Consider the following 24,427-nt stretch of genomic DNA (forward strand, 5'->3'; position numbering starts at 1 on the left):
TCTTTAAATTAAGCGATCAGTATTCACTGTTAAAATTAGGAGATGAATACAAGCAAAAAGAATTTAAAAATTACAAGTAATCTCGTCATCTAGAAATACAGTTGACTTTTTTGTGTTGTGTTTAACGTTTTGTTGTTTCCAGATGTTAAATATAATCAGTGGTGGAATGAGCATCCTCTCGGGCAGTTGTTTTCCCTCTAAAATGTATCATCTTTTCTCCTTTTCACTTTTAAATTGATACATATGATGAGTACATTCTTGTAAAAACCTAGAATTCCAGCAGCGCCCGCGTGTAGAGTAGGAGGTGGCCATTCTCACCAGCTCATCCGTCACCTGCAGGAGGAGGCCTGGCCGCCTTGGCACGTGGCCTCTTAGACCTTCTCCTGAGTTACGTGCGTGCGGGGCATGTCTGTCACCTGTCTGTCACAGAGACTCCCCTTGCTCTTCTTGGTGGGCGGACGGCGCCCGTCCTGACCCACTGCCCTGCCGCGAGCGTGTGTGTGGGGGTCTGGAGCCCAGGTGTCCAGGCGTGGGGTTCCGGGCTCAGCGAGGGATGCCTTTCTCTTGAGATACGTTGTCAGCTGATCCCAGAGCGTGAGGTCCAGCCCGAGAGAGGCCTGGTCTTTCTGAACAAGTCCTTCCTGCTTCTGACATGTGCACTTGACGTTCGCTTTTTAATTTGTTTACACCCTGCGTGTCTTTTGTTAGAATTTCTTGGTAATTATTTGACTCTCTCAGTCTTTGCGTTGCGATTGTCATTTTGTGTTGGAGTCTGGAAAGGCCTCCTTCAAGTTCGAGATAGCTGATGATTTCCCTTGCTTTTCTCCCCTGACTTCTTCTACTTGATGTTTTCGTTTAGTAATTTAACTCTGCGTCTGTGTTATGTTTTCAAATGTAGAACAAGGCAGGACGCTAACTTCCTTGGTTTTCCGCTGCTGCGTCAGGAGTAGGCTTGGCTACAAAGAGTGACAGTAACAGAGTGAGGGTGCCCTGATCCCAGGGGAGCAGCCCACCTTCTCCCTCTGCTGCTTTTCTCAGCCTTGCGGGGATCACGGTTCTGGAGGCCGGCCACAGGCCAGCATGCTGGGACTAGGGAAGGGGAAGGGGAAAGGGCTGTGGGAGCTCTCCCCTTAGGAAACCCTCCGAGAAGGTCTCCCCAGGGCCTTCTGCTGGGGCCTGGCAGATGCTCCCTGGCCTCTGAAGTGGCCTGGGCCCTCCAGGCGATCGTTGTTCCTGCTGGTTTTGAGATACCACCTCTCTGACCCATGATGGAGGAATATTTCCATGGTGGTCACAGCATAGAAATTTCCTTGGAAGATTTGGAGGCTGAAAGCTAGTGGGGTGACGTGAGCTCTAGGAGATGCGGTGACTAAATTGTGAGCCGTGGAGGAGACTTGGGTGTGGTTTTATGTAGACGTCTTGTCATCTGTGAGCTTCCGCTGAGGTTCTGATATGTGAGAAGAGTAACTGTCCTCGTTTTCAAGTAGAAAAGATCAAAACTTTTCACAGACATAATTCAGCAAAGCGCTTTGGAGAACCAAGCGCCTGTGTCTGTTCCGTGCCGGAGGCGATGGCTGCACACGCGGCGCTGGCACTTACTGTGAAAGTGTGTTGTCCTAACCATCGTGGGTCGTTTCTTAAAGTGAGGAAGCTACTTGTGATGTGGTGCTGAATAAATAATCCCAGCTGTTTTATTTATCACCGTTTACATTTTTTTAAAAGGACAGTTGGCCATTTAAGTAATTTCTGCTAACAAAGCAAGTTATCCGATACAGGGGTAAACTGTTTCTTGGATGTTGATTTTTGATGACATTGTACAGGGAAGGTAGATCTTAAGTGACAAAGTCATAAGCAAAATATGCATTTTATCAAAACTTGATTCATCCCACACATACTGGTTGAATGCTCACCGTAAGCTAGCGATCAGAGCTGAGATCAGGCCCCTGGAGGTCACCTTCCCTGGACAGAGCCCGGCTGCGGGGCGGGTCACCACACCGGCTGGAGGGCGGGGCGCTGCTTCTCCCGCCCCGCAGGCTCTGTTGGGCTGCCCCAACCCACAACTGCACTGTCTGCCCCACCCTTCCCAGCCCTCCGTGCTTCCTCTCTCCTCTCTGCGTTCCTTCCACCAAGAGCCTGAGCCGGAGGAGGCAGCAGCAGGGCTCTTTGGATCTGCCCGGGCCTCATGATGGTCGTTAGACCTTCTCGTGTCTTTCTGCTGCACCAGTGGTGCATCACCCTCCAGAGCCACGCGGTCCTCAGGTGGCCCCAGCGGTCGCGCAGTGCCTCCCGGTCCCTGCTTGCCTCGAGTAAGAGCCTGCAGGGGCTGGGCCAGAGCCACCCTGTCCAGCCAGGCCGCCAGCAGGATCCCTTCCATTCCCAGAAGGCAAAGCAAAAATACTCTTCCTAATATTTGTTACAGCCGTTGCTAATTTTTAGAGGCAGTTTAATACAAATTTCAGGTAGGCGTTTCATTAGTGTATCTATTGGTGGACCCCAACTCTGAAATCAGGAGGCGTGTGCTCTGCTGGCACTCCGCTCTGGGATGTGGGCACGCCGCGGCCTCGTTACTCATCTCTCCTGAATCAGGAGGGGAGGCGTGCTTGCCTGCCACAGGGAAGGGGCGCCCTTCTCTGTGACAGGCAAGTCAACAGACATCTGACGAGACTGACACTGTCACACTGGGCCGTGTCCGTGCCTCCTGGGAAGCTGACGGGCGACTTTTCATGTTGCTCTTTCACATGTGACAGTTCTCTCCACCCTGCAGGCGCAGACTGGCAGTGACATTTTGGCAAATCGGAATGGCCTGTTTCCTAGATGCTTTAATGTGTTACATTTGTGGGGTGTGGATAGGGTTTTGCCACACCAGGTTTGCTGTCCTTCTTCCGTGTCTCTGGGCCAGTTGCTTAGGTGCTCTAGGCCCATATCCTTATCTAACGTCTCTATGCTTCTGTACTCCTGGTGTTAGCAGAGCAGCGCTGAGCTGCAGGAGAGCGTGTGCTCTTAGTGCTTTGATGGACTGACTTCTCAGCGAGATGACGGCTGGTCCAGTGGCACATACTGTTGCCCCGAGGAGCCCTGTGCTATCTCCTGACAGCTGCCTGGTGACAGTGTTACTGTCACTTGTTAACAGGGGGAGGTCCCCGGTGTGGTCACTAACGTGACACATCTGGTCCTGCTGACGACATTGCCGAGTGCTGGGAACCATCGGCCACGCCACCGACGTGACGTGCCTGCTGAGCTGCTGGAAGAGATGCAGTTAAAGGCTTAGGATGTAGTTGGCACTGGGTAGTTGTTGAGATGTTAGAAGCTCGACCTGGTAAATCGTGGAGTTGGGTAGATATTTTGGAAAAATTATTGCATTTTAATGTTGCATGACTTCCTACCTTTTTGGGCTTACTAAAAACGGGACTCATGGCTGAATCAGCAGCATGCTTGGGGTGAAGTTTTGCGTGATTTTTTTAAAAAAATTAAACGTGATAACGTCAGGGCTCCAATCAGTGATGGCCTCACTGACCTTGCAGATGCACTGTGAACAAGCGTGTCGGGCGTTTATTTCCTGTGTGTGTCCCATGTGTGCTGTCAGCGGCTTCAAGTAGCTTTTAAACTGAGTGTCAGGATGGTCACTTCAAGTGAGTAGTGGGGGTGGCAGTCCTGAAGGTGAGAGAGTGAGGTTGGCCTCAAACAAGAGCCGAGGGCAGGTGAGATGTTAGACATCCTGTCCTTACCTTTGTCGTTTGGCACTGGAAGGTCCTGTTAAGTGTTGTCTGCTGTCGGGTGGACTGTCTTGCTAGCTGTTGAGCTAACTAACATGATAGTATTATTGAACAAATTTCATTTTGTCTTCTCTTTTCCATGCTAATAATCAAACTTAGAACGGAAGCAGCTAGCTTTGACTTGACGTAACTCCTAGGATCGCGTTATTTGCTTGCCCGTCTTTAAATCCCTGACAGTAACCGAGGGCGGCCTGTGCTTCCTTCCTGGGTCTGCGGCCCAGATCCTCAGCTGAGACTTAACTCCCCGTCGTCGCCGCCGGGGACTGGCGGAGACGTGAGTTTGGGGGCAGGGGTGTGAGGCAGCTTCTGGAGCCCGCTCCTTTCTCCTGAGACCATTGCTTTTTAGACCTTTGTTAGGAAAGACCGAGAGGGAGAGAGGGCCGAGCTGACTCGTGTCCCTGCACACCTTGGTGCTGGCCTCCTTGCGGGAATCGTGAGGGGGATGCTCCAGTGCTGAGTTGAGTGGGGCTTTCTGCCTGAGACATGCGGTCGTGGGCCCTGGGTGCGGGGTCTAGGGTGTTGTCCGCTGGTGGGCCAGGCAGACCTGGCTGTCGAGACTTGGGGCCGCCAGGCTCCCGAGGACACACGTCCTCCTGGCCTGGCCTGTCTCAGACCCTTTAGTGAGGGTGCCCATGGGTGCAGAGCATAGCCCGGACAGGGTGAGAAACCCACTGGGTTTCCCTGCGCTGCCTCAGGTGGGATCACCCTCCATCTTTCACGGATGGAGTTCTCTCAGTTCGTTCATGTAAAGTCCCTGAAATGTTTCTTTTGAATAAGCCTTTAAATGCCAATTGAAAGTTTTGATATTTATATCAACAAAATGTGCTCGTGTTACTCTGTGGTGCTAAACCGTACCGTGGAATTTCATCCACCACAGAGTGTTCATTTCATTATATACTTTCGGAGGAAACAAGAAACTGGATTTTAACTGGCCAGAAATATATTTTAGTGTCATGCTGCTCTAACAGCAGAATGAGAAGTGTGGTTAAGCTTAATTGTAACTCTAGTTTGTTTCTCTTTTGTCCACTAGACTTCATGAGGAAATAATTGACTTTTATAACTTCATGTCCCCTTGTCCTGAAGAAGCAGCCATGAGAAGAGAGGTGGTGAAAAGGATCGAAACTGTGGTTAAAGATCTTTGGCCGACGGCTGATGTGGGTATACCCTTTGCACTTCTGTGTCGCTACAAGTTCATGTCAGCACCCTGTGGCCGCCTGTGTCTGTGGATCAGTGCAGACGTGGCCGAGGCCATGCTTCCAGGTTCCAGGGGGTCCTGAGATGGGTGGCCGCCCTTACTGAGGAGCTGGTTAGAGACACACGCGCCCTGCCCCTGCCCAGTCAGAAACCCTGGGCCTGCCCAGGTGGGATCTCTGCCGAACTTGGGTGGTTCTGACACCTGCAAGTGTGAGGACCATCGGCCCGAGGGAATTCCTTTTTGGAACAGCGTGGTTATTCTTCCTGGTTTAAGTTTACCTTAAGATGAGAAGTTTTACCTCTTCCCTGCGTCACGCATCCTAGCGTGTGTTCCGTTTTGTGAAACTACACACTACTTTTCCAGAGAGCGAACGCGTGTACGTTGAGATGCGGTCCGTGGGCACTTGGAGTGCGGGGCCAGCGGGAGACGGCCCTCTGGCCGGCCCCGGGCTTCCCCTCCAGGGCACAGTGACACAGGGCACTTCCGGCTTTGCACTTCGGTGCCCTGGGACAGAGCCCTGCCCTGTGCCTTCCACGGGCTTGAGCCGTGGGGCTCTCAGCAGGCCCTGGCTTTGGGGGCTGTGGGCGAGGCCAGGAATTGTTACGCCCGTTAGTGCTGAGTTGTTGAAGATTCCTTTCCGGGGCTGGCGTTTACCTTACAGACCGAGAGGAGTTTGTTTGACCGCTGGGCCCTCGCAGCTTTGCTGTGTGAGAAGGGGCGGGGCAGGGCCGTCCGCGTGGCCGCGTCTGAGACGCTCCCTCTCTGTTGCAGGTGCAGATATTTGGCAGCTTCAGCACGGGCCTCTATCTTCCCACCAGGTGAGGCCCAGCTGCACCGCCGCGCGGAGGACCAGGGTTGGGTCTGCATAGCCGGGTGGGTGTCTGCACGCGTGTTAAGGCTAAAGTAGGTTCCTTGCATTCAAAGCTAAGGCTAGAGACGCGAGCGAAAGGAAGAGACGGTGGAGCACGGAGGGGAGATTGCAGGAAATAAAAATTTAATGACCGTTATGGTAACTGACTGCTTTGCATTCTTCCTCTTGCACTTAATGTGGTGGGATGTAGAGCGCTGGCTCCTAGGAGCGGGGGGAAGTGAGAGCCGTGGGAGCAAGCGCGGTAGAAGACGGTCTGAGACTTTTGGATTTGTTTTTGAAAAGTTCATCTTATGTTTTAATGAAGATTCAAGCAAACTTCTACTTGAACAGTATTTTGTAAGGATTTTTATTGGATAGAAAAACGTCAAAGAAGTTTGCATTCTAAAGCCGTTCTCCAGTGTACCCTCGTCAAGGACGCTTCAGTATCTTAGTTTTATGTGCATCGTTTTATTAAAAGCTTATATTCTCCCAAGCCACTGTTAACGCTTGGAGGCTAAAGAGGCCACAGTCTCAGGATTTGGGTTGGCGTCGGCAGGGCCAGCGGGGAGCTGGACAGATTCGAGGTGTCCCGGAGCCCGGGCCAGTGCAGCCGTGAGGGCCTCGGTTGCCTCGGGGTGCGGGAGACTCGGTCAGCGTTTGCTTTCTGCCTCTGTTACGAGTGGCTCGTCAGCTGCGCTCTCTCACCGAGCGGGAGGGGCTTCCCGGCACGCCGTCTGCCTCTCGGAGGACCTGCGGGCCTGTGCCGGGGCGCGGGTCTGCCGGCCGTGTGTGCCGCTGTGTGGGGAGGCGAGCAGGGCTCACACTCGCTTTTCTCCCACCCAGCGACATCGACTTAGTGGTCTTTGGAAAATGGGAGCGCCCTCCGCTGCAGCTGTTGGAGCAGGCCCTGCGGAAACACAGCGTGGCCGAGCCGGGCTCCATCAAGGTCCTCGACAAGGCGACGGTAAGCGCGGGTTCTGGGCCCCGGGCCGGTGCAGGGGCTCTGCGCGCCTGCAGGCAGCCTGCGTCCCGTGGGGTTAGCTGATGTGGCCAGCGATTTCTGGCTGCGTGTTTGAAGACTTCCCTACTTGTAGTGTAAACACGCTTGTATTTTTTTGTGGTTAGGAGTTGAAGCTTAGTATGTTTAGACACCATCTGAAGTACAAGTTGTGAGAGCACCAAACTGTTCCTGCTCTAAAATGCATGATGGGGTCGTCTCTTGTGAGGCCGCGTAAAGAAAAGATACTAACACCCGAAACGAGACAGATTCAGAGGCTGCCTTTTGTGGAGAATGTGGCAGAATGATTAGACTGTGGCATTTATCACGTAGAAAAGGATTACCATTTGCCAAGTTATACTTCAGAGAGAGAAGCTTGCCTGTTCCTTTCATCGTTCCAAAATTGTACACACGTGAAAACTGTGCTTCTCTCGGGAGAAGATGGAAGATGAGGCGGCTTTGGAAGCGCGGGCCCAGGTTCACCCTGGTCCAGGGCCGCCGACAGCTCAGGAGCTCCGTGTTACCTGCCTGTGGTGTGCGGGTTGTCAGAGTCTCGGCTCTGCCCTTCTGTGGCTCTGCCGTTTGCCCCGTCGTGTTGGCCCCTCGAGAGTGCACGGTGGGTGGCCGGTGGTCTCTGACCAGGTGTCCTTGTTTAGGTGTAGAGCAGCTGAGGAGGCTCAGCCTGAATGTCTTGGGTTCCAGAACTTTCTGGAGGACAGACCATGTGCTGAATAGATGCTGCAGGAGCTGCATGGTCAGGTGGCCTCATTGCTGTCACACACCTCCTCAGCTGCTGGAGGCCCGTCGTAGGCCTCCACGAGTGTCAGCTGTTGCCAGGCAGCCCTCTCTGCCGGGCAGCCTCACCGGCATCTCATCACGGGCCCTGAGCCCAGCGTGAGAGCTGTGTTTAAGGTGGAAACTGGTCTATTTTGAACAACCACCACAAAATAAGTATTGCAGTGTTACTACTAATCTCCAGAATCTGGGGCTTCAACACATGAGTGAGGGTGGGAGGGGGGGGAGAGAGAGAGAGAGAGAGGGAGAGGGAGAGAGAGAGAGAGAGAGAGAGAGAGGGGGAGAGAGAGAGAGAGAGAGAGAGAGAGAGAGAGGGAGGGAGAGAGGGAGGGAGAGAGAGAGAGAGAGGGAGAGAGATAGGGGGAGAGAGAGAGGGAGAGAGAGAGGGGGGGAGAGAGAGAGAGAGAGAGAGAGAGAGGGAGGGAGAGAGGGAAGGAGAGAGAGAGAGAGAGGGAGAGAGATAGGGAGAGGGAGAGAGAGAGGGAGGGAGGGGGAGGGAGGGAGGGAGAGAGAGAGATAGGGAGAGGGAGAGGGGGGGAGAGAGAGAGAGAGAGAGAGAGAGAGAGAGAGTGTGTGTGTGTGTGTGTGTGTGTGTGTGTGTGTGTGTGTGTGTGTAAGGCAGGAGGGTGCCAGGAGTGATTTGGGGAGAAAAGTCTGTGCGTATAGAAGGCTTCATAGCTGTGTCCAGAGGTGCCGGGGAAGATGCTGGCTCCTGAGGAGCTTACCACATCCGGGAGGTGTGGGCCCTTGACCACAGGCTCCTTCTGAAGCAGTTTTGATCAATTCTTTGGGAAAGTGTTTTGTTTCCTCTGCCTCCTTGGACCTCGCCCTGCCTGGTGGTGGAGGTGATCTCCAGGAGAGACTGTCACCACCTGCTGGCCTGTCCCTCTCACACGTGTCCTGGGCAGTTTGCCCCCAGGTGTATATGTTTTAGAGCCCAGAGCAGGTGTGCACTGAAGAGCGTGTTCCTCTGTTGACTTCCAGACATTTTAAGCCTTTCGTGAGACCCCGATTGTTTTGGCGGAGGGAACGTCCTTTTTTGTTCCTTAGAGGCGCCTTTTTTCTGGAAGAACAGTTTTGTGTGGGGCAGGTGTGGTCTGAGTGGTTGCTTGGGCAGCTTTTATGAGGCCGGTTTTGGGTGCCTTTTGGTGATGATTCTTGTTACTGAGAGCATTTAGAGAATAGCCTTTTACTTGATTTTCAGGGGAAAAAAATGTTTTTAAGTTAAATTGTCTTAAAGAATGAAAACCCACAATAGAGTTGTTTGGAAAAACAATATCAGTACAAAATATAATTTAAAAAACAGCTTTGAAGTTACTTTGAATGCTTTCAGAAATTCTAGCAAATGTGATTTGGGGACCAAAAGCTCTGCCCATCCCCAGGCCCTCATGGGGGGACAGGGCCTTAGCTGGCTTCCCCTCGCGGTAGGCAGGCTTGGGGAGCACAGGTCCTGCAGAGAGCCCGTGGTTGATGCTCGGTCACCAGCGAGGCGCCGGGTCAGGCCAGCAGGGCCGGGCAGAGATGAGCGCTAGCTGTTGTCGGATGAGGGGGCGGCCTTGGGGGCTCATGGGGTTGATGCCGGGAAAGTCCCTTTTCTTCTCATCTTTACAATCTGGGGTTCATGATCTCTAAGCCCCTTCTGTGTATAAGGAGAAAAACCCTCTGTACAACTTGGGAAACATCTGATGCCTGACCGTGGAAAACGTTGCCTATTAAAGCACAATTTTCTGTTTTCTAAAGCACAATTAACTCCTTGCAGGTGCCGATAATAAAACTCACAGACCAGGAGACGGAAGTTAAAGTCGACATCAGCTTTAACATGGAGACTGGGGTCCGGGCAGCAGAGTTCATCAAGAATTACATGAAGGTGCTGTCTCAGCAAGTTAGCACAGTAAAATCCAGGGGGTGATAATCTTTAATGACAAAGCCTGTAGCAGTTGAATTTATCCTACAGTACTATTTCTAGAGACACTTCGAAACTACAGAGCTGTTTTACAGATTTGCCTTCTTTGGCTAACCATTTCATACACTCGAGCATTATTTTAGAGCACTTTGTTGAAATATTCTTTCTAGTTATTACAAAATGACCATCCCTGTAGCTCAGCGTGCCTGATTGCAAGTTGAGTACATCATAGTGGAGTGTATGTAGATTTGCTTACTTTGGGTGGTCTTAGTGCCTAAGGGTGGGACGCATTCACTGGACTCTGACCAGGTGTGTGGTGCAGTTAAATGGAGAGTCCTTCCCTCCTGTTGCCGTGGAGGTGGCGAGGCGACCCCAGCCCCATCATCTGGACCCTGCCTCTGCCCACAGTTTCAGGACCACGTGCTCCCCTTCCCTCTGCACCATCCCGCTTGCCTGAAGGGTCATTTCTACCCCAGCAGAGCAGGAAAAGCAGCAGGAGCTTCCACATCCCTCCACCCACTTCTCAGCCCTTCTGCCCTCCACCCTTCGCCCTGCGTTTGGCGATGCTGCCTTCTGCTGGCCTCCTGCTGCCCCCCTTGCCCCTCTCACGGGTGCTTCTGAGTGCTGGCGTTTGCGCACTGCCGCACACCCACCCGCAGAGCCCTGCGCTGGGCGCCGGCGAGCGGGGAGACACTGGGAGGAGAGGCTCATTCTCTCCCCAGCCCCACTGGGCTTGGGGTCTCCATGCAGGCTCCCCACCTCACCCCTGCTGAGCCATAACCTGGGGGGGGGACCAGCGTGGCCCTGACGAGCCCCTCACATAATTCATTCTCAGGCCCCTACGGTGTGAGGATGATTGGCCTCGAGCCTTCCGAGGGGCAAGAGGATGGAGGGAGCTTCCTGTCTGCCATGTGGAATTTGCTGTGTGAGAAGTCTTCAAAGCTACAGAGTCTAACCAGATGATGTTTTTCTTCTGGAATTTGCAGAAATATTCATTGCTGCCGTACTTGATTTTAGTACTGAAACAGTTCCTCCTGCAGAGGGACCTGAATGAAGTTTTTACAGGTGGAATTAGCTCGTACAGCCTAATTTTAATGGCCATCAGCTTTCTGCAGGTGAGTGTGCTTTCTCGCGAGAACCCCTGACCCTGAGGCTTCCGTGGGAGTGCCCTTCCTTGACGCTCTTACCGGCTGCTTCATGGGTCCCAGCTCCTCGCTGTCCCTTTGGTATTCTGTTTGGTGTGGTAGAAATTGACTTCTAGTCTTCATCATAAAACTCTGTTTTGATCAATACTATTTCCTTTGCTCCTTCGTAGCTTATTTTTGTATCCGATTTAACTGTTGGAGGGAGGGCTTATCTCGTTCTGTCAGTCGGGTGTATATTGATCTAACCTGGAAGAAACACTCTTTATATTTAGAAAAATTTCATGCCTTGAGGGACAGTGAAACACTATTTTTCTCCGTTCTTGACTATGATTTATACTGCAAAATTTGTCTCAGAAAAATAGTTGGCTACCACAGAAGGTAAAAAAATACTGAAGAGGGCTTTCTTTTCTGAGTGATGAAAAGTCAGTATTTTGTCTTTAATTATCTGTTGTGCTTATTTTGTTGAGTACCATGGAAAAATCAATCAAGAGAGAACCTTCCTAAGTATTAAATGCTGTGATAAACTATACTTATACTACTTTTTAGACATATATTCTCTAAGTTAACGGAGACATGAATTGCCCCGTTTAAATTTACTGGAATGAAGGACTGCGCCTGTGTTCTAGCTGCACAGCACCGTCCTCCATATTTATCAGCAGGTTTGCCTTTGTGGTTTTATGTCCAGAATTTGGTCATTTTTCTCAGTGTCATTAGTACAGCTGACGGTAGGATTGCTGGTCACAGCGCCTTTCACCATGTTGATTTCCTTGGCATGTTTTTGCAGAGGTGCTGTAAGAACAGTGAAAATGGAGTTCCGCGCCCATTTTCTTACCGTTCTAATGACACTGCCTTGGCCTCCCCTTTCACCTCGGAGATGCTGCCCTTGTAGCCGTTCTTCCCGAGTTTTTGGACATTATTTTTTTTTTTTTACAGTACGCGGGCCTCTCACTGTCGTGGCCTCTCCCATTCCGGAGCACAGGCTCTGGACGCGCAGGCTCAGCGGCCGTGGCTCACGGGCCCAGCCGCTCCGCGGCATGTGGGATCTTCCCGGACCGGGTCACGAACCCGTGTCCCCTGCATCGGCAGGCGGACTCTCAACCACTGCGCCACCAGGGAAGCCCCGGACATTATTTTGAACAGAGCACGACGTTGTGCGCTTAATTTATCTCCTCCTGTTTTCCTGATTGAAACTCTTCCAGTAGCCTTGTAACGGACCACTGCCCACTTCTGTGGTGCTGGGCTCCCCGTCTGCAGTGACCATGGAGGCCGCACCTGGCCGGGGCGGGGTTGCCGCTATCCCCTGCCCATCCCTCGGTGCCTTGCCCGCCCTGCCTCAAAGCCGTGACTGCTGTAGCGTCTGTGTTCATTTCGCGGCTCATTGAGGTCAGGAGGCCCAGCCTTGCCCCGGGTGGGCTCTCAGCTGGATGATTTTTGACTAAGGCCAGGAAAATAAGGAAGGGAGAAGGTAAGGCAAAAGTAAGAATGCAGCATTGTGCCTTTGTAAGGTCTTCCGAACCCTGAAAACACCTGCAGGCTTTAGAAACCGTATTTCCTTGAGGAGCCCTGTGCTATAAACATTTTCAGCCCTTGTGCTTCTGCTGGGACTCGGACTTCTACGTCCTTTCGAACTTGACCGTCCTTTCTTGATTGCTGCTGTCCAGTGTGACTTGCTGTGTGAGGGCAGTGCTGTCTGCTCGGTCCAGCAGCATGGCCATGTGTGCTTACGGGGCGCTGGCAGTGTGGCTATAGCAGACCAGCACACTGAATGTTTAGTTTGTTTGTTTTAATCCGTTTAAATATAAACACTCACGTATGGCTCGTGGCCGTCACAGTGGGCAGCGCAGGTCCCTGTTGCTCACATTCGTGAGCCTCTTAAATTAGTGACGCTTGGGTGGGGTCAGTAGACAGGGGCTTGGAGCTTCAGAATAAATCCATCACCTGCTTCAAGAAAGCGTGGTGTGGAGCCGAGGCTGACGCGCACCCGTATGCCCGGGCAGGGAAGGATGCGGTGCTGATGCGGTGCTGACTACCACACACAGTTAACATTAACCGGTTCACGTTGCCCTGTGGTACTGTTCAGTCTCACACTGCCCCCTGTTGGCTGTATTTCAGAACAATGGAATTGAGATTAGAATCCGTGAAAGCACCTCCACCATCTGGGTGACTCTAAATTGTGCAGAACATGGTCCACTTATTTATCAGTGTTGGGGAATTTGCGGTTCATCAGATGTCTGTGTAGGAGGTAGCTATATGGGTTACAGATTTCAGAGAATTAAAGTATAATATAAAAATTCAGAGGAGAAACTTTTATTTCTTTTGAGCACTCTTGGTTGGCAAAAGATATCCAGGCTCTGTTGGTGCCTCCTGGCTGCCTCTGTGAGTGTCCTCACGGTGCTGGTGCGCAAGGGAGGGCCACCGAATGTGCGCGCCCTTGGCAGGCTAGCCGAGGCCGCCTCGCGCAGCTGTCCCTAGAGAGTGACCAGAATCCGAACAAACCGTGGATGCCTTGCTTTTACAGTTGCATCCAAGAATTGATGCCCGGAGAGCTGATGAAAACCTTGGAATGCTTCTTGTAGAATTTTTTGAACTCTACGGAAGAAATTTTAATTACTTGAAAACTGGTATTAGAATAAAAGAAGGAGGTGCCTATATCGCCAAAGAGGAGATCATGAAAGCCATGACCAGCGGGTACAGGCCGTCGATGCTGTGCATTGAGGACCCCCTGCTGCCTGGTAAGGACCCTCGCCTTGCACCCGCCCCAGCATGGAGGCGTCGCGCGCCAGCCGGGTGTGGAGGGGCATCCACAGGCCCCCGCCCGCCCCCCACACACACACTGAGCCGAGGGCATGTGATCTGATGTAGGTTCCTGCTGTACTGACAGAGTCAATGGTGGCACGTTCAGAATTCATTCTTAATGCTTCTCATTAACATACTGTAAAGTTGCAACTTTGTTTACTTTCTGTAATCAGAAGAACATAGAAAGTGAGAATTAAGAAAAAAAATTATTTTTTCTGAATAGAAAAGTGTTACGTATCCATCATAAACCATCTGCTTCCCGGAAGTTTGCCACATAGAAAAGTGAAGTATGCCATAATCCCCTCCCTTTTGCTGTGTTGTTCTCCAGTTTTCCATACGTGGATATTAACATTGATTGTTGCCTCCTTATTAATTGAATGGCATCACATAATACCAACAGACTGCAGCTTGTCATTTATTTAAACAATGCACGCGAGACGCTTTTCCTCTGTGCATGGGGAGTGTTCGTTGTAAGGGCTTCCTCCTTGCAGACCCCGAGGCAGGTTAGGATACTTTACACCCACACCTTTAGTGACCGTCTTTTAAATCTTTGCCCATCTGATGAGACCGTGCAGTACACGTTGTCACGTACCTTACAGTTTTTTAATGATGAGTGAGGTTAAACACATGGTTACTATCAATTGTGCAAAATGTTTATTGAGCATTTATTAGGTGACACAGTGTACTTACTGTTGGTGATAAAGTCAGTGACAGACAAGTGACAGGAAGGGTGGTGGAGATTGTTAGCTCCAGGTCCACTGCCCTTTGTGTTACTTTTTGTGTGAGCTCATGTGCTTTGTCCATCTGTCTGCTGGCCTGTCCTCACTGACTTTGTAAGGTCCTCTGTGCGTCAGGGAAGCCTTTCTTTGTTGACATGCTGTAGTTTTGTCTCTTGCGTCTGTATTTGGTATTTTTTATTGTTTTGCTCCTGTATATGTTTTCCAACATCCTCAAATTTATGATTTCTGTTTTGTGTTGTGGCTTCTGGGGTATGAAATTTATTTCTTAAAAATCTTTTGAAAGACGCTCCTCTGTGATCTGTAAGCGCTGTAGTCCACACGGGTGCTTATCCCTCAGCCCAGTAGGACAGGTTTCTCTCACCGGTTTGTCTGTTTGGATCAGTTAAATGGCAGGCAATTCCTTGGTCTTCAGTGTTTGCTGAAATATAACTGAAAAATGAAAACCCACACAGTTACTGGGTTACATTATTATTAAACCTGCAAAGGAGACAATTCCAGTACTTAAGGATATATCCCCTAAAAAACACCCTCACCTGAATTGTGAAGAGCGAGTTACGTGTAAAAATTAAACTTGGAAACGCTGCCATTCTTAACAAAAGTCAGCTCCTTGCCTGTGGCTCTTGCTGACTTCAGTGGCGGCTTCGTCTTCATTTGCCATCCACCCAAGAGTTCGGCCTGGCACCTTCTGTCCTCGAGGGTTTGCTCCTTCAGGCCCCCTCGGTGCTGGCAGGTGCGGGGCTCAGGCTGACCTGTCCTCTCGGGCAGGCCCTGGCTGTCTGGTTAAGGTTGTGCCTTGGCTCCATTGCGCTTCCTGCCATCGGGGGGTGACCCTACCATTTGAGGAGCTGTCACTCCGTCTCCATGAATGACGGCTCCTTTAACGGACATGGATCCTGATCTGATGGTGAGAGGGGCCCTCGGGCTGCAACGCCCCCAGCTGCCCACGGCGGTGGGCGCTGTGCACTTCCTGGCGCCCGATCCAGCTGTGTTTCAGGGCTGGGAGCCTGTGTGGGAAAGGCTCACACGAGAGGACCACGCGGCTGGGTAGCAGCTCTCACGGCAACCTTTCTGTTTCAGGGAACGACGTGGGCCGGAGCTCCTACGGGGCCATGCAAGTGAAGCAGGTGTTCGACTACGCCTACATCGTTCTCAGCCACGCCGTGTCGCCGCTCGCCAGGTCCTATCCCAACAGAGATTCCGAAAGGTAGCCCTGTCCTGGGTGCCGCAGCCTCTGCAGCACCGGCGCCCTGGCCTCTGTCGTTTGTTGACGGGTGTGCCACCCTATCTTGGGAGAACTGGGAAATACTGGTAAAGGAAGGCCTTTCAGGAGTTCAGGACGGTCATCGTGCTCAAGGGTGGAAAATTTTTTATTTAGGGAGTTAACATTTTCTCAGGTGTTAGTTTTGGGGAGCTCATTTCTGGCTTTTAAAGCTGTGGCACGTGGTGCTTTTTCTCAGGCTGTCTTCAAAATGTGGGTGCTCAGCTCCGAGGGACACGTCTGCCCCCCGCCCCGGCCCCTTCCTGTACACTTGTCCCCCATTCCCCGTTTTGAGTGTGCACTCTCGTGGTGTATGCATTGATTGGCGATGAGCAATATTTCTTTCTGAGCCCAGATGCTGCTGCTGTGGTGGAGGTGGAGGGACTTGGGCAGGGGGGAGAGGGGAGTTGAGAGGAAGGCTGAGGTGATGGTCACCAGTGGTCACTGCAGCAGGACCGCCACCTCCATCCTCGGCAGATGATGGAGACAGTGGCCTCTGAGGCCTGGCCCCAGCAGTGGTGGCACAGGGCTCTGCGGCCTCAGTCCACTCAGCGTTTGCAGGCAGAGCTTTGGGCCCGTGCTGGGCTCTCGCTGTCTCGCCCGAGTGCTGGGAAACGGGACCCCTGTGGTCACTGGGGCTGGGGAGGGCGGGCTTCCCTACTCGGCCCCGGGCTTCAGCGGTCTTTTGTAGATAGACGTAGGTCCAAGGATTTCTGCCTAAGAGCACCCATTTTTTTCTGTCCTGTGATTGCAAAGTATGTTTGGGCTCAAACCCCGGAAGTCATACAGATTTGTAAAATTATTTCAGCTCTTTGCCCGCCTTTCACTTAGTGAGGTTCTGTGTTAAAATGTAAAGTAGCTGCTGGGAAGGACTGTTGACTGCCCGTGTCCTCCTGCTGCAGCACCTTAGGAAGGATCATCAAGGTGACCCAGGAGGTGATCGACTACCGGGCGTGGATCAAGGAGAAGTGGGGCGGCCGGGCCCACGCGCCGCCAGACGCCGGTGAGAGGCCAGCCCAGGGCCGTTGCTGCGCCGCCTGACCCGTCGGTGCAGCAGTGTCTCTTTGTCCCTTGGTGGTAAACTGTTCACTCCAGGGGCACCTCGCTTTCTGTGAGAGTTTCATTTAAAACTGCTAAGGTTAGGCCAGTGCTGTACAGTAGAAATAACGTGTGTGCCACACGTGCAGTTCTAAAGCTCCTAGTAACTGCATTGCCAGCGTGGAAAGAAGCAGGTGAAATTCATTTTGATAATATATTTTATTCAACTTCTAGTGTTCAGAATATTAACATTTGCACAGGTAGTCAATATACAGAGTTACTGAGATTTTTTTTTCGGTACTGTGTCCTTGAAATCCAGTGTGTTTTTATACCTAGAGCACATCGTGATCAGGGTTTGTGCAATTTCCAGATGAAACTGTACATCCACGTTGTTCCAGGCCTATTTAAATGTTCTCCAGTAACTGAAGTGTAATTTTAAAAATTAATCGAAACGAAGTAAATTAGAAATGCGGTTTGTCAGGCCCCTGAGCAGCGTTTAAGGCGCGGCGGGGCCCTCGGGCTGAGGTGCGTGACAGCTCTGTCTTCCCTCCACAGACGACAGGATTAAGACCACCGAGCGGACGGGCACGTGCGAGGGGGAGCAGCCTCCGCGCCGGGACCCCGAGTCGCCCTGCGGCCCACGCCTGGCCCTGTCCCTGCCCAGCCCCCAGCTCCTGTCCTCCGGCTCGTCTGCCTCCTCTGTGTCCTCGCTCTCCGGAAGCGACATTGTGAGTGTTTCTGCTGGGTGGGTGTGTGTGTGTGTGTGTGTGGAAAACACCCGCAGCAGTGAGTTTAAACTCTGCCCCCCTCGCTTTATCGCTTGCTCTGTGTGCCTGAGGCCGCCCCGCGTGTGCGCCCAGCGGTCCCCGCTGTGCCTAGAGCCTCAGGTGGCGGGCACGTGGCCCTCGGAGCGGTGGGCCCGCGCAGCGCGGCTGCCGTGGATCGTGTCTCACCCACTTACTGGGAGATGAGACCTTGCAGTCTGGGCGTCCCTTCTGCATCTCCTTTACGTTCTTCTTCGCTTACATTCTTCTGCCCAGGTCTTAGGACTCGGGGGAGACCTGGGCAGACTGGGGCGGCCCACATCCCAGGACCCTGGGGGCTCACCCTTGGCCGCTCCCGTCGATGTTAGGGGCACGGGCCTCGGGTGCAGCCATCCTCTTGTCACCCCCAGGATTCGGACACACCCCCCTGCCCGACGCCCAGCGTGCGCCAGTTCAGCCTCCAGGTGCCTGCCCCTCTGCCGGCCAGCCTGCCTGCCGCCCTGCCGGTGCCGAGCGGCAGACCTCAGTCGGCCACGCCCAGGACGCTGGTCATGGCAACTAACACCCAGGTACGTGGCTGGTGACAGCCCCGGGACCAGCTCCCAGCTGCTGCCTGCGCTGTAGGACTGGCTGGTACGGTAGAACTTACAGAAGCAACTTTAGAAGTCTCTGGAAGTTCCGCTTCTGTCTTGTCGGAAATTCTCATCTTCTGTGGGTGGATAAGATGTAATCGTTGTTCAAGGGACGTCCGTGCAGTTGAGGCCCGCCAGGCCCTGTGTTTGCAGCGAGGGGACTCTTGGTTCCCGGGCACCGAGGTGGCTTTTCTGCAAGCGTGAGGCCACCTCCCTGGGGCCATGCTGAGAGAGGGACTCCGCTGCCGTCCCTGGGCAGAGACGGACACTGTCCTTGCTCTCCCCTAGATTCTCAGTGTTTACACTCTTACTAAGTTTTGATATAAACTTTGACTTCTCCACGTTATCCATTAGGCAGTATTTATAGGTTTTTTTTCTATTTGAATATGTCCTCTTTTAAAAAATTTAGACAAAATTAGAGCGTAAAAGTTAATTTTAAATATTTTAAATTTGTACCTACTTCCCCAATATACATCAATTACACGTATATAAAGCCCGTCCCGTTAATTGACTTCTAAAGTAGAACCCGTTTCCACAGTGTGGGGCATGATCTGAGCGTAAAGCAACGCGGATGCGTGCGAACGTATTGCCGGGTTCCTCTGCGTTGCTTGGCTCTCCATCCAGGCAGGGCGTTCTCGGGACACGCCTCAGGCCGCGGGGACTGAGGGCAGTGGGCCCAGGATGCGTGGAGGCGGCCGTCAGCATAGCACCCCCAGAAACCTTCAGTTGCTGCGTAAGCGTGAAATGAAGAGGCAGGTGCCTGCGCTGTGAAAGTAAACTGCCACAAATGAGGAACTTGGCTCTAACCTTTCCTTGGGCTCAGCTCCCTCGAGAGCTGCATGCCGATCCGTGCTGCCCGTGCTCTCCCTCCAGGATGCTGGGGACGTCGGGGGGATGGTCAGGGCCACATGCTGTGCCGGGTCCCATCTGTCACCCGCACGGACAGTGAGTGAGGCAGAAGCTAAGGTCATTCAAGTTTTAAGACGAGGCTCAAAGCCCACTTTCTCATTGTATTCCCAAACTTCAAACATTACTTCCAGTGGGGTAACTAAGGGAAATCCCACTTGAAAACCTCACGTGTACAGTCTCCCCTGCCCACTCGGGGTGCAGTGGGGACTTAGAGCTGGGGCCACAGAGCCCCCACGGAGGAGAGGCCGCGGGTGTGCTCAGGCCCTGGGGTGGGGGGGGAGGAGGTGTGAGGAAGGGGCACTGTGTGTGCCCTGCAGCCCCCGAGCGCACCCCTGAGGCCCCAGCTCCTGCTGCAGCCGCTGCCCCGGTGGCCACGGTCACGCTCCAGAGGTCTTTGGGGCAAATGCATCCACTTCTAAGACGAGAGCAGTGAAGTTGTTGAAAGTGAGTGGAGGGGCTCCCACCAGCACCTCTGCCCCGTGACGGGCCAGTGATGCAAAGACGGAAGCGTTGGGGACTCTGACGAGAGCAGGGAGGGTGTCCACCCCGTCTGTGGGCCTTCGCTCGGGCCAGCCTCACGCCTGTCATCTGCCTTGCTGAGGGCTCTTTCTGGAGACCAGGGGTACAGGTATTTTGATGACTGTAATGTTTTTGAGTTGTTTGGTCTTCAGTGAATATTAAAACCTCACGACTTGGGTGACTGGACATACTTCACATCGTCGTTGCTGTTTCAGAGTATAGAATGTGTCCGATTCAAAATAAGATGTTGTAGTCGGGCACAAGCTAAGGGGCCTGTTTGCAAATGGCACCCTCGTTGGCGCCCATGGTAAGGACGGGCTGGTTTAGCCTGTGTTGCGTTGGTGTCTCATGGACGTCTCTGCTCATTCTCTCCCAGACCAGGTTTACTATACCTCCACCAACGCTCGGGGTGGCCCCCGTGCCCTGTAGACCAGCTGGCATCGAAGGAGCTCCAGCGCTGAAAGCTGTCCACCACGTGTCTTCCCCGGCTGTCCCATCTGCGCCGCCCAACGCGCTCTCCAGCCCTCACCTGTATCACAAGGTATGAGTCCTGTCTGCCCGGGTCCTGGGTTCCCACCAAGCAGGTTTGTGATAGCCCGGTGCTTAATGCTTTCTCCACCAGAGAGGGAATTCCACAGAGATTCTTTTTTTTGTTTTCTTCTCTGATCATTCAGCTTCATGTTTGCTTTCCCTTGTAACAAACAAAACTTTACAAGTGTTAAGAAATTATTTTAAAATTTCGTATAGTTTAATTCATCATGCATCTCTTTTTTCTATTGAATTTGTTAGCATAAAAGTTACGTTTGAAGCGAAGAATATTTTGATTTCCCATTTTTCTGTTAATTTACACACTAAAAGAACTTTGGTTTTCAAGAAGCAGATGATGAAACCAGGAACGATCACGCCGTGAGCAGTGTTGTCTCCCCACAGTTTCCCTCCCTCCCTGTTCTTTGCCGTGGGTGCCCTGGGCAGAGGGCCTGGCAGGGCCTGCGTGCGATTGGTTTTCTAGTGACCGGGGTGGGGTGGTCCCTGTGAATGCATTTGTCCATTGCCCTGTGGCTGCTCTAAGTCCAGATCCCACACATTAGAAACTTGGTATCAGGAAGACAGGTCGTTGTTAAGGTGCCAGGATGTTGGAAAGAGCCATGACCGTGTCCAGGCGTGGGGGTCGGGGTGCGAGGCCCGAAGGCCAACGCGCCCAGGCTGACGGCGCTTGTCCACCTCCGCGCTGGTCAGCGCTCTCTGTTGCTTGTCTAATCACATTTGCCAGTAAGTTTTGATCCCTGAGGGTTGGCTCTTTGGACCTATGTCACTGAGTCCTGCTGATCTTTTTCATTCAGAGTTAAGTAATAGAACGTTCCTTCCTGGATTTATCCATCCTGTCGCTACCTGGCTTGCTACGCTGATCTGTTAGAAATACTCAGGATGAAATTACAACTTTGCAGAGGGCAAAAGTGCTCTTCCTTAATAATAGCATTTTGGCTTTCCTTCGTAACCCCCTTCTGCTGGTTTTGCTCTGAAACCTTCCTGAGACCAGCCATGTCTTCCCTGGTCTGCTGTGCGTGGGGCTTGGCGGCCTGGGAGCAGCCTGCACACACCCCACTGACATGGAACCCGCTCGTGCGTTTCCAGAATGTCACGGTCGAAGTCTGGGGGAGAAAGTGAGAGGGACCCTCTTATCTCTGTGGACACGTAGAAGCAGCTAGAAGTGAGGTTCCAGACGTATTTGGATATGAACACGTGTGGTTTGAAACAGGCCCACAGTTCTCGTGTTGCCAGAGCTCTGGGGTAGGGGTGGTTCTCCGTGTCTGGAGGTAGCAACAGGAGTCCCTGTGAGGCGTGAGCGGAGGCTCGCTGTCAGTCCCGTCGCGTCTGGGGTCACGTGCACACGCGCAGCGGGCCACCGTGCGCAGCCTGCAGCCCTGCCCGCGGGCCCGCCACCCTTCAGACCCCCCAGCGGGGTCGTGTCTCCTCGCTCGGGCTCCCAGCCCACGGAGGCGGCGGGTCTCCACGTGGGCCCTGTCCAGGATGGCCTCCAACCCTGTGTCCCTCTTGGTCCCCTCAGCAGCACAGCGGCATGAAACTGTCCATGAAGGGCTCCCACAGCCACGGCCAAGGCGGCAGCTACAGTGCGGTGGGCAGCGGAGGGGTGCGGCCTCCCGTGGGCAACCGGGGGCACCACCAGTATAACCGCGCCGGCTGGAGGAGGAGGAAACACACACACACGAGGGACAGCCTGCCCGTCAGTCTCAGCAGATAATACTCCTGGTGGCGCCACCCGGCCCACACCTCCCAGACTGGAGCCGGGTGGCCTCGGCGCCCCCGGGACCTGAGACCAGCACCCAGCACGCCAGCCGGGCCCCCGGCGCCCTCGGCTGCTCGCTCTGCATGTTCCTTGTGCGGTGGCCACGTCCGTCATGAAGAACGGCTCCCGTGCTCGTCTGTGGAGCCTCACTGGACGTGGACGCTGCCTTCTGCCTTCCCAGGAGTCTCCCTTCAGTGCTGGACCAGGAGCTGCGGGGACGGACGGGGCCTTGGCCTTTCTCGGTACCGTGTCTGTCCTTTGCGTTGGTACTTCATTCCACGTTGTCAGAGCAACGGAGATCGAACCCCGTTATTTGTTGGGAGGTCATCCTTGTTTTACTGCCCTCACATTTTGTTTCAAATTTCAGAACTGTTTTTCTATGTAAATATTGGAAATTTATGATTTGTGCAATAACTCAGATATTTTTTATTTAATTTCATATTTTCACATAAGTTATATTTAAGGGAGAAGGGAATTTTTTTAAACGAGCTTAGATCCTTTCCCGAGTTGCATTTTCTAAGTTGGGTTCATCCTGTCGGCTGGTTGTCTGATGAGCGTTGTTACGAACACTGCGAACGAGGGGCTTGGGGTTTATTTTTATGTTCCTTCTTTTGGTCAGACGTGAGGCCTCTCAGTTCGTGGTGAAGGAGCTGAGTCTCCCCCTCACTCGCCCCCCCAGCGGGTTTCCGAAGGGGTTTGGCTCCGAAGCCTTCTGACCAGCTGCCCGCCGGCTCTGCCGTCCGGCCTGTCTGTTGTCTTGCTCTGACCGTGGAGTTTTAATGTTTTGGGTTTGGTTCTTTTAAACTAGACAACAGACCCAGCATTTAGAGTGCCAGAGTGTATAACTTTCTATGGGGAGGAAAGGTTGTCACATGATGAAATCTTAAGCAAATGTGAACTTTGAAACGCCTCAGTTTTAGTAACATAGCCTGTAAATGATGGGTCTGGTGAACAGCGTCACGGACAATGGTACCCAGTTTTAGGAATGTGGAGAAAGGAATTATGTTGATTCCATTGTGGAATCTGTAGCAGTATGCATTCGTTCTGTTAAGAGCAAATATAGGAGAAGCACTTGAGCTGCTCAGTGCGCTGTGGAGGGGTTTTTAACACATCACAGGAGAGCACAGCCCAGTGTCGGGCCCCGGAGCGGCTGGCGCCCGGCTTGAGAAGCATACAGGTATACTATGCAAGTGTATTCTGCCATGACAGCCACTGTCTTTGTTACCCATTTTTGAACACTAATATACCCATCCTGCCTCACCCTGAGTTTTTGGAGCACCACAGGTGTCCTGGGAGTTAGGTGCCTCTTCTAGGTCATCCGACTCCCATTTTTAAAATGGGAGTCCTGGCCCTGCTGACGCTACAGGTGGGATGGTCTTTGAAGTCCACTAGCAGAGAAGGTTGGGACGAGAAGCTTACTGCCGTGACCCCAGTGACATGCAGAAGCGGGGCTTCCTCAAGTGGGGTCTGAGTGTAGAGAGCTTCACTGCATCTGCGGGCCCCCTGGAAGCAGGACTGGCCCCCGTGCGTTGAGAGTGGCCAGCCGCGCCTGCAGGGCTCCCTGGGAGGCTCCCAGAGCCGAGCAGCACACTTTGTCTGCAGTTCTTGATGATCGGAGGTTATCAAAAGTATTTAAAGATATTTAAATCATGAACCTATTGATAAAGAAATATTTATAAAAACTGATCTGTAGGCCTGTACTAATCTCTACGCGTTAGCAATATTGACTGTAACCCTCCTCCAAGGAAACGCTGCGGGGGACCGCGGGGTACCGTGGGAGCGCCCTCGGGTGTGCCTCGGGACCCTCAGTCCCTGACCCGGGCGCCAGGCTCCAGCCCCGTCACGGTGAACCAATGAATTGGCCCGGCTGCCTGTGGCCACACGCCGCGGGCCTGACAACAGGATATCATGTTTCGATTTTTTGTGTGTGTGGACAACAATGTGGAAGCTAAAATTGACATATTTTTATGTAAAGTTTTTCTATTCTTTGATTTTTAATAAACTTTGGAAACCAGGAGGTGTCGTGTTTTGAGTGTGTCTTTCCTTGCGGGGTTTATGTTATGTTATGGCTCCTGCAGCTTATGTTCTTGACCTCTCTAAGTTCGGAGGGCGGGCCGTCGTGTTACCACTGGTTCGGTGAACTCAGAACCTGGTGAGGTTGCAGGCTGAGCGCAGGAGAACCAGACCCGCCACAGGCTAGGCTGGCAGGGTGCGCCAAAGCCACTTAAACGCTGCTCTTTGTGCGCGGTGTGACACCGTACTGACTTCCCGACCACTCCTCTGTTTCTTCCACGGCTCTCTGAGGTCAACGTTATTATCACTTCAAAATAACGCATTTTAAACCACCGAACATCACGGTGCGGCTTAATGTAGCTGATGATTAGGATTTATAAGGAAACGTATAACATTTCTTACCAGCGAGTGACTGAGCCGCTTGTCCCGGGCTGCAAGGCCCGCGAGTGGGGTGCTCCGGGACCTGGTTGGTAGAGCCTGGCGTGCCGTAAGGCTGGTGTCACGGGTCCAGTGCTCCTTCGGGTCCTTCCACCTTCCGAGGGTGCCCTGGGCAGGTGCTGTCTGGAGATGCCAGGCCTGCTCCTCAGGCACCCACGTTCCAGTGAGGTCGCAGGAGACCTCCGAGAGCAGCCGACGCCACGTGGCCTCAGCAGGGCAGGATGCCGTGGCTGGAGGTGAAGAGTGACGGGTGTGTTTTTCTTAACAGGACCGCCTGGGGTGGCCTGGAGCCCAGGGCCTGAGTGGCGCCAGGGAGCTGGGTGCATCAGGGGCACAGCAGGAGGCCTGATGGCCGAG

The 24,427-nt window shown here is 52.9% G+C and overlaps 1 protein-coding gene across 2 annotated transcripts in view; it reads left to right on the forward strand.

Annotated features, from left to right (window-relative positions):
- Positions 1 to 23,629, forward strand: part of TENT4A (terminal nucleotidyltransferase 4A) — a 45,341-nt gene extending 21,712 nt beyond the window's left edge. The window contains exons 2-13 of one of the 2 annotated variants that reach the window (XM_079917198.1): positions 4,804 to 4,927; positions 5,740 to 5,786; positions 6,662 to 6,782; positions 9,370 to 9,477; positions 10,500 to 10,628; positions 13,177 to 13,390; positions 15,272 to 15,398; positions 16,355 to 16,455; positions 17,046 to 17,218; positions 17,665 to 17,823; positions 19,691 to 19,855; positions 21,380 to 23,629. In XM_079917198.1, coding sequence (XP_079773324.1) covers positions 4,804 to 4,927; positions 5,740 to 5,786; positions 6,662 to 6,782; positions 9,370 to 9,477; positions 10,500 to 10,628; positions 13,177 to 13,390; positions 15,272 to 15,398; positions 16,355 to 16,455; positions 17,046 to 17,218; positions 17,665 to 17,823; positions 19,691 to 19,855; positions 21,380 to 21,574 — 1,663 coding nt within the window. In that variant the 3' untranslated portion in view covers positions 21,575 to 23,629. The remainder of the gene's footprint in view (positions 1 to 4,803; positions 4,928 to 5,739; positions 5,787 to 6,661; positions 6,783 to 9,369; positions 9,478 to 10,499; positions 10,629 to 13,176; positions 13,391 to 15,271; positions 15,399 to 16,354; positions 16,456 to 17,045; positions 17,219 to 17,664; positions 17,824 to 19,690; positions 19,856 to 21,379) is intronic. The other variant, XM_079917199.1, reaches the window with a different exon arrangement.
- The last annotated feature ends 798 nt before the right edge of the window (positions 23,630 to 24,427 follow it).

This window comes from Stenella coeruleoalba (assembly GCF_951394435.1).
Source record: "Stenella coeruleoalba genome assembly, chromosome: 3".
NCBI lineage: Eukaryota > Metazoa > Chordata > Mammalia > Artiodactyla > Delphinidae > Stenella > Stenella coeruleoalba.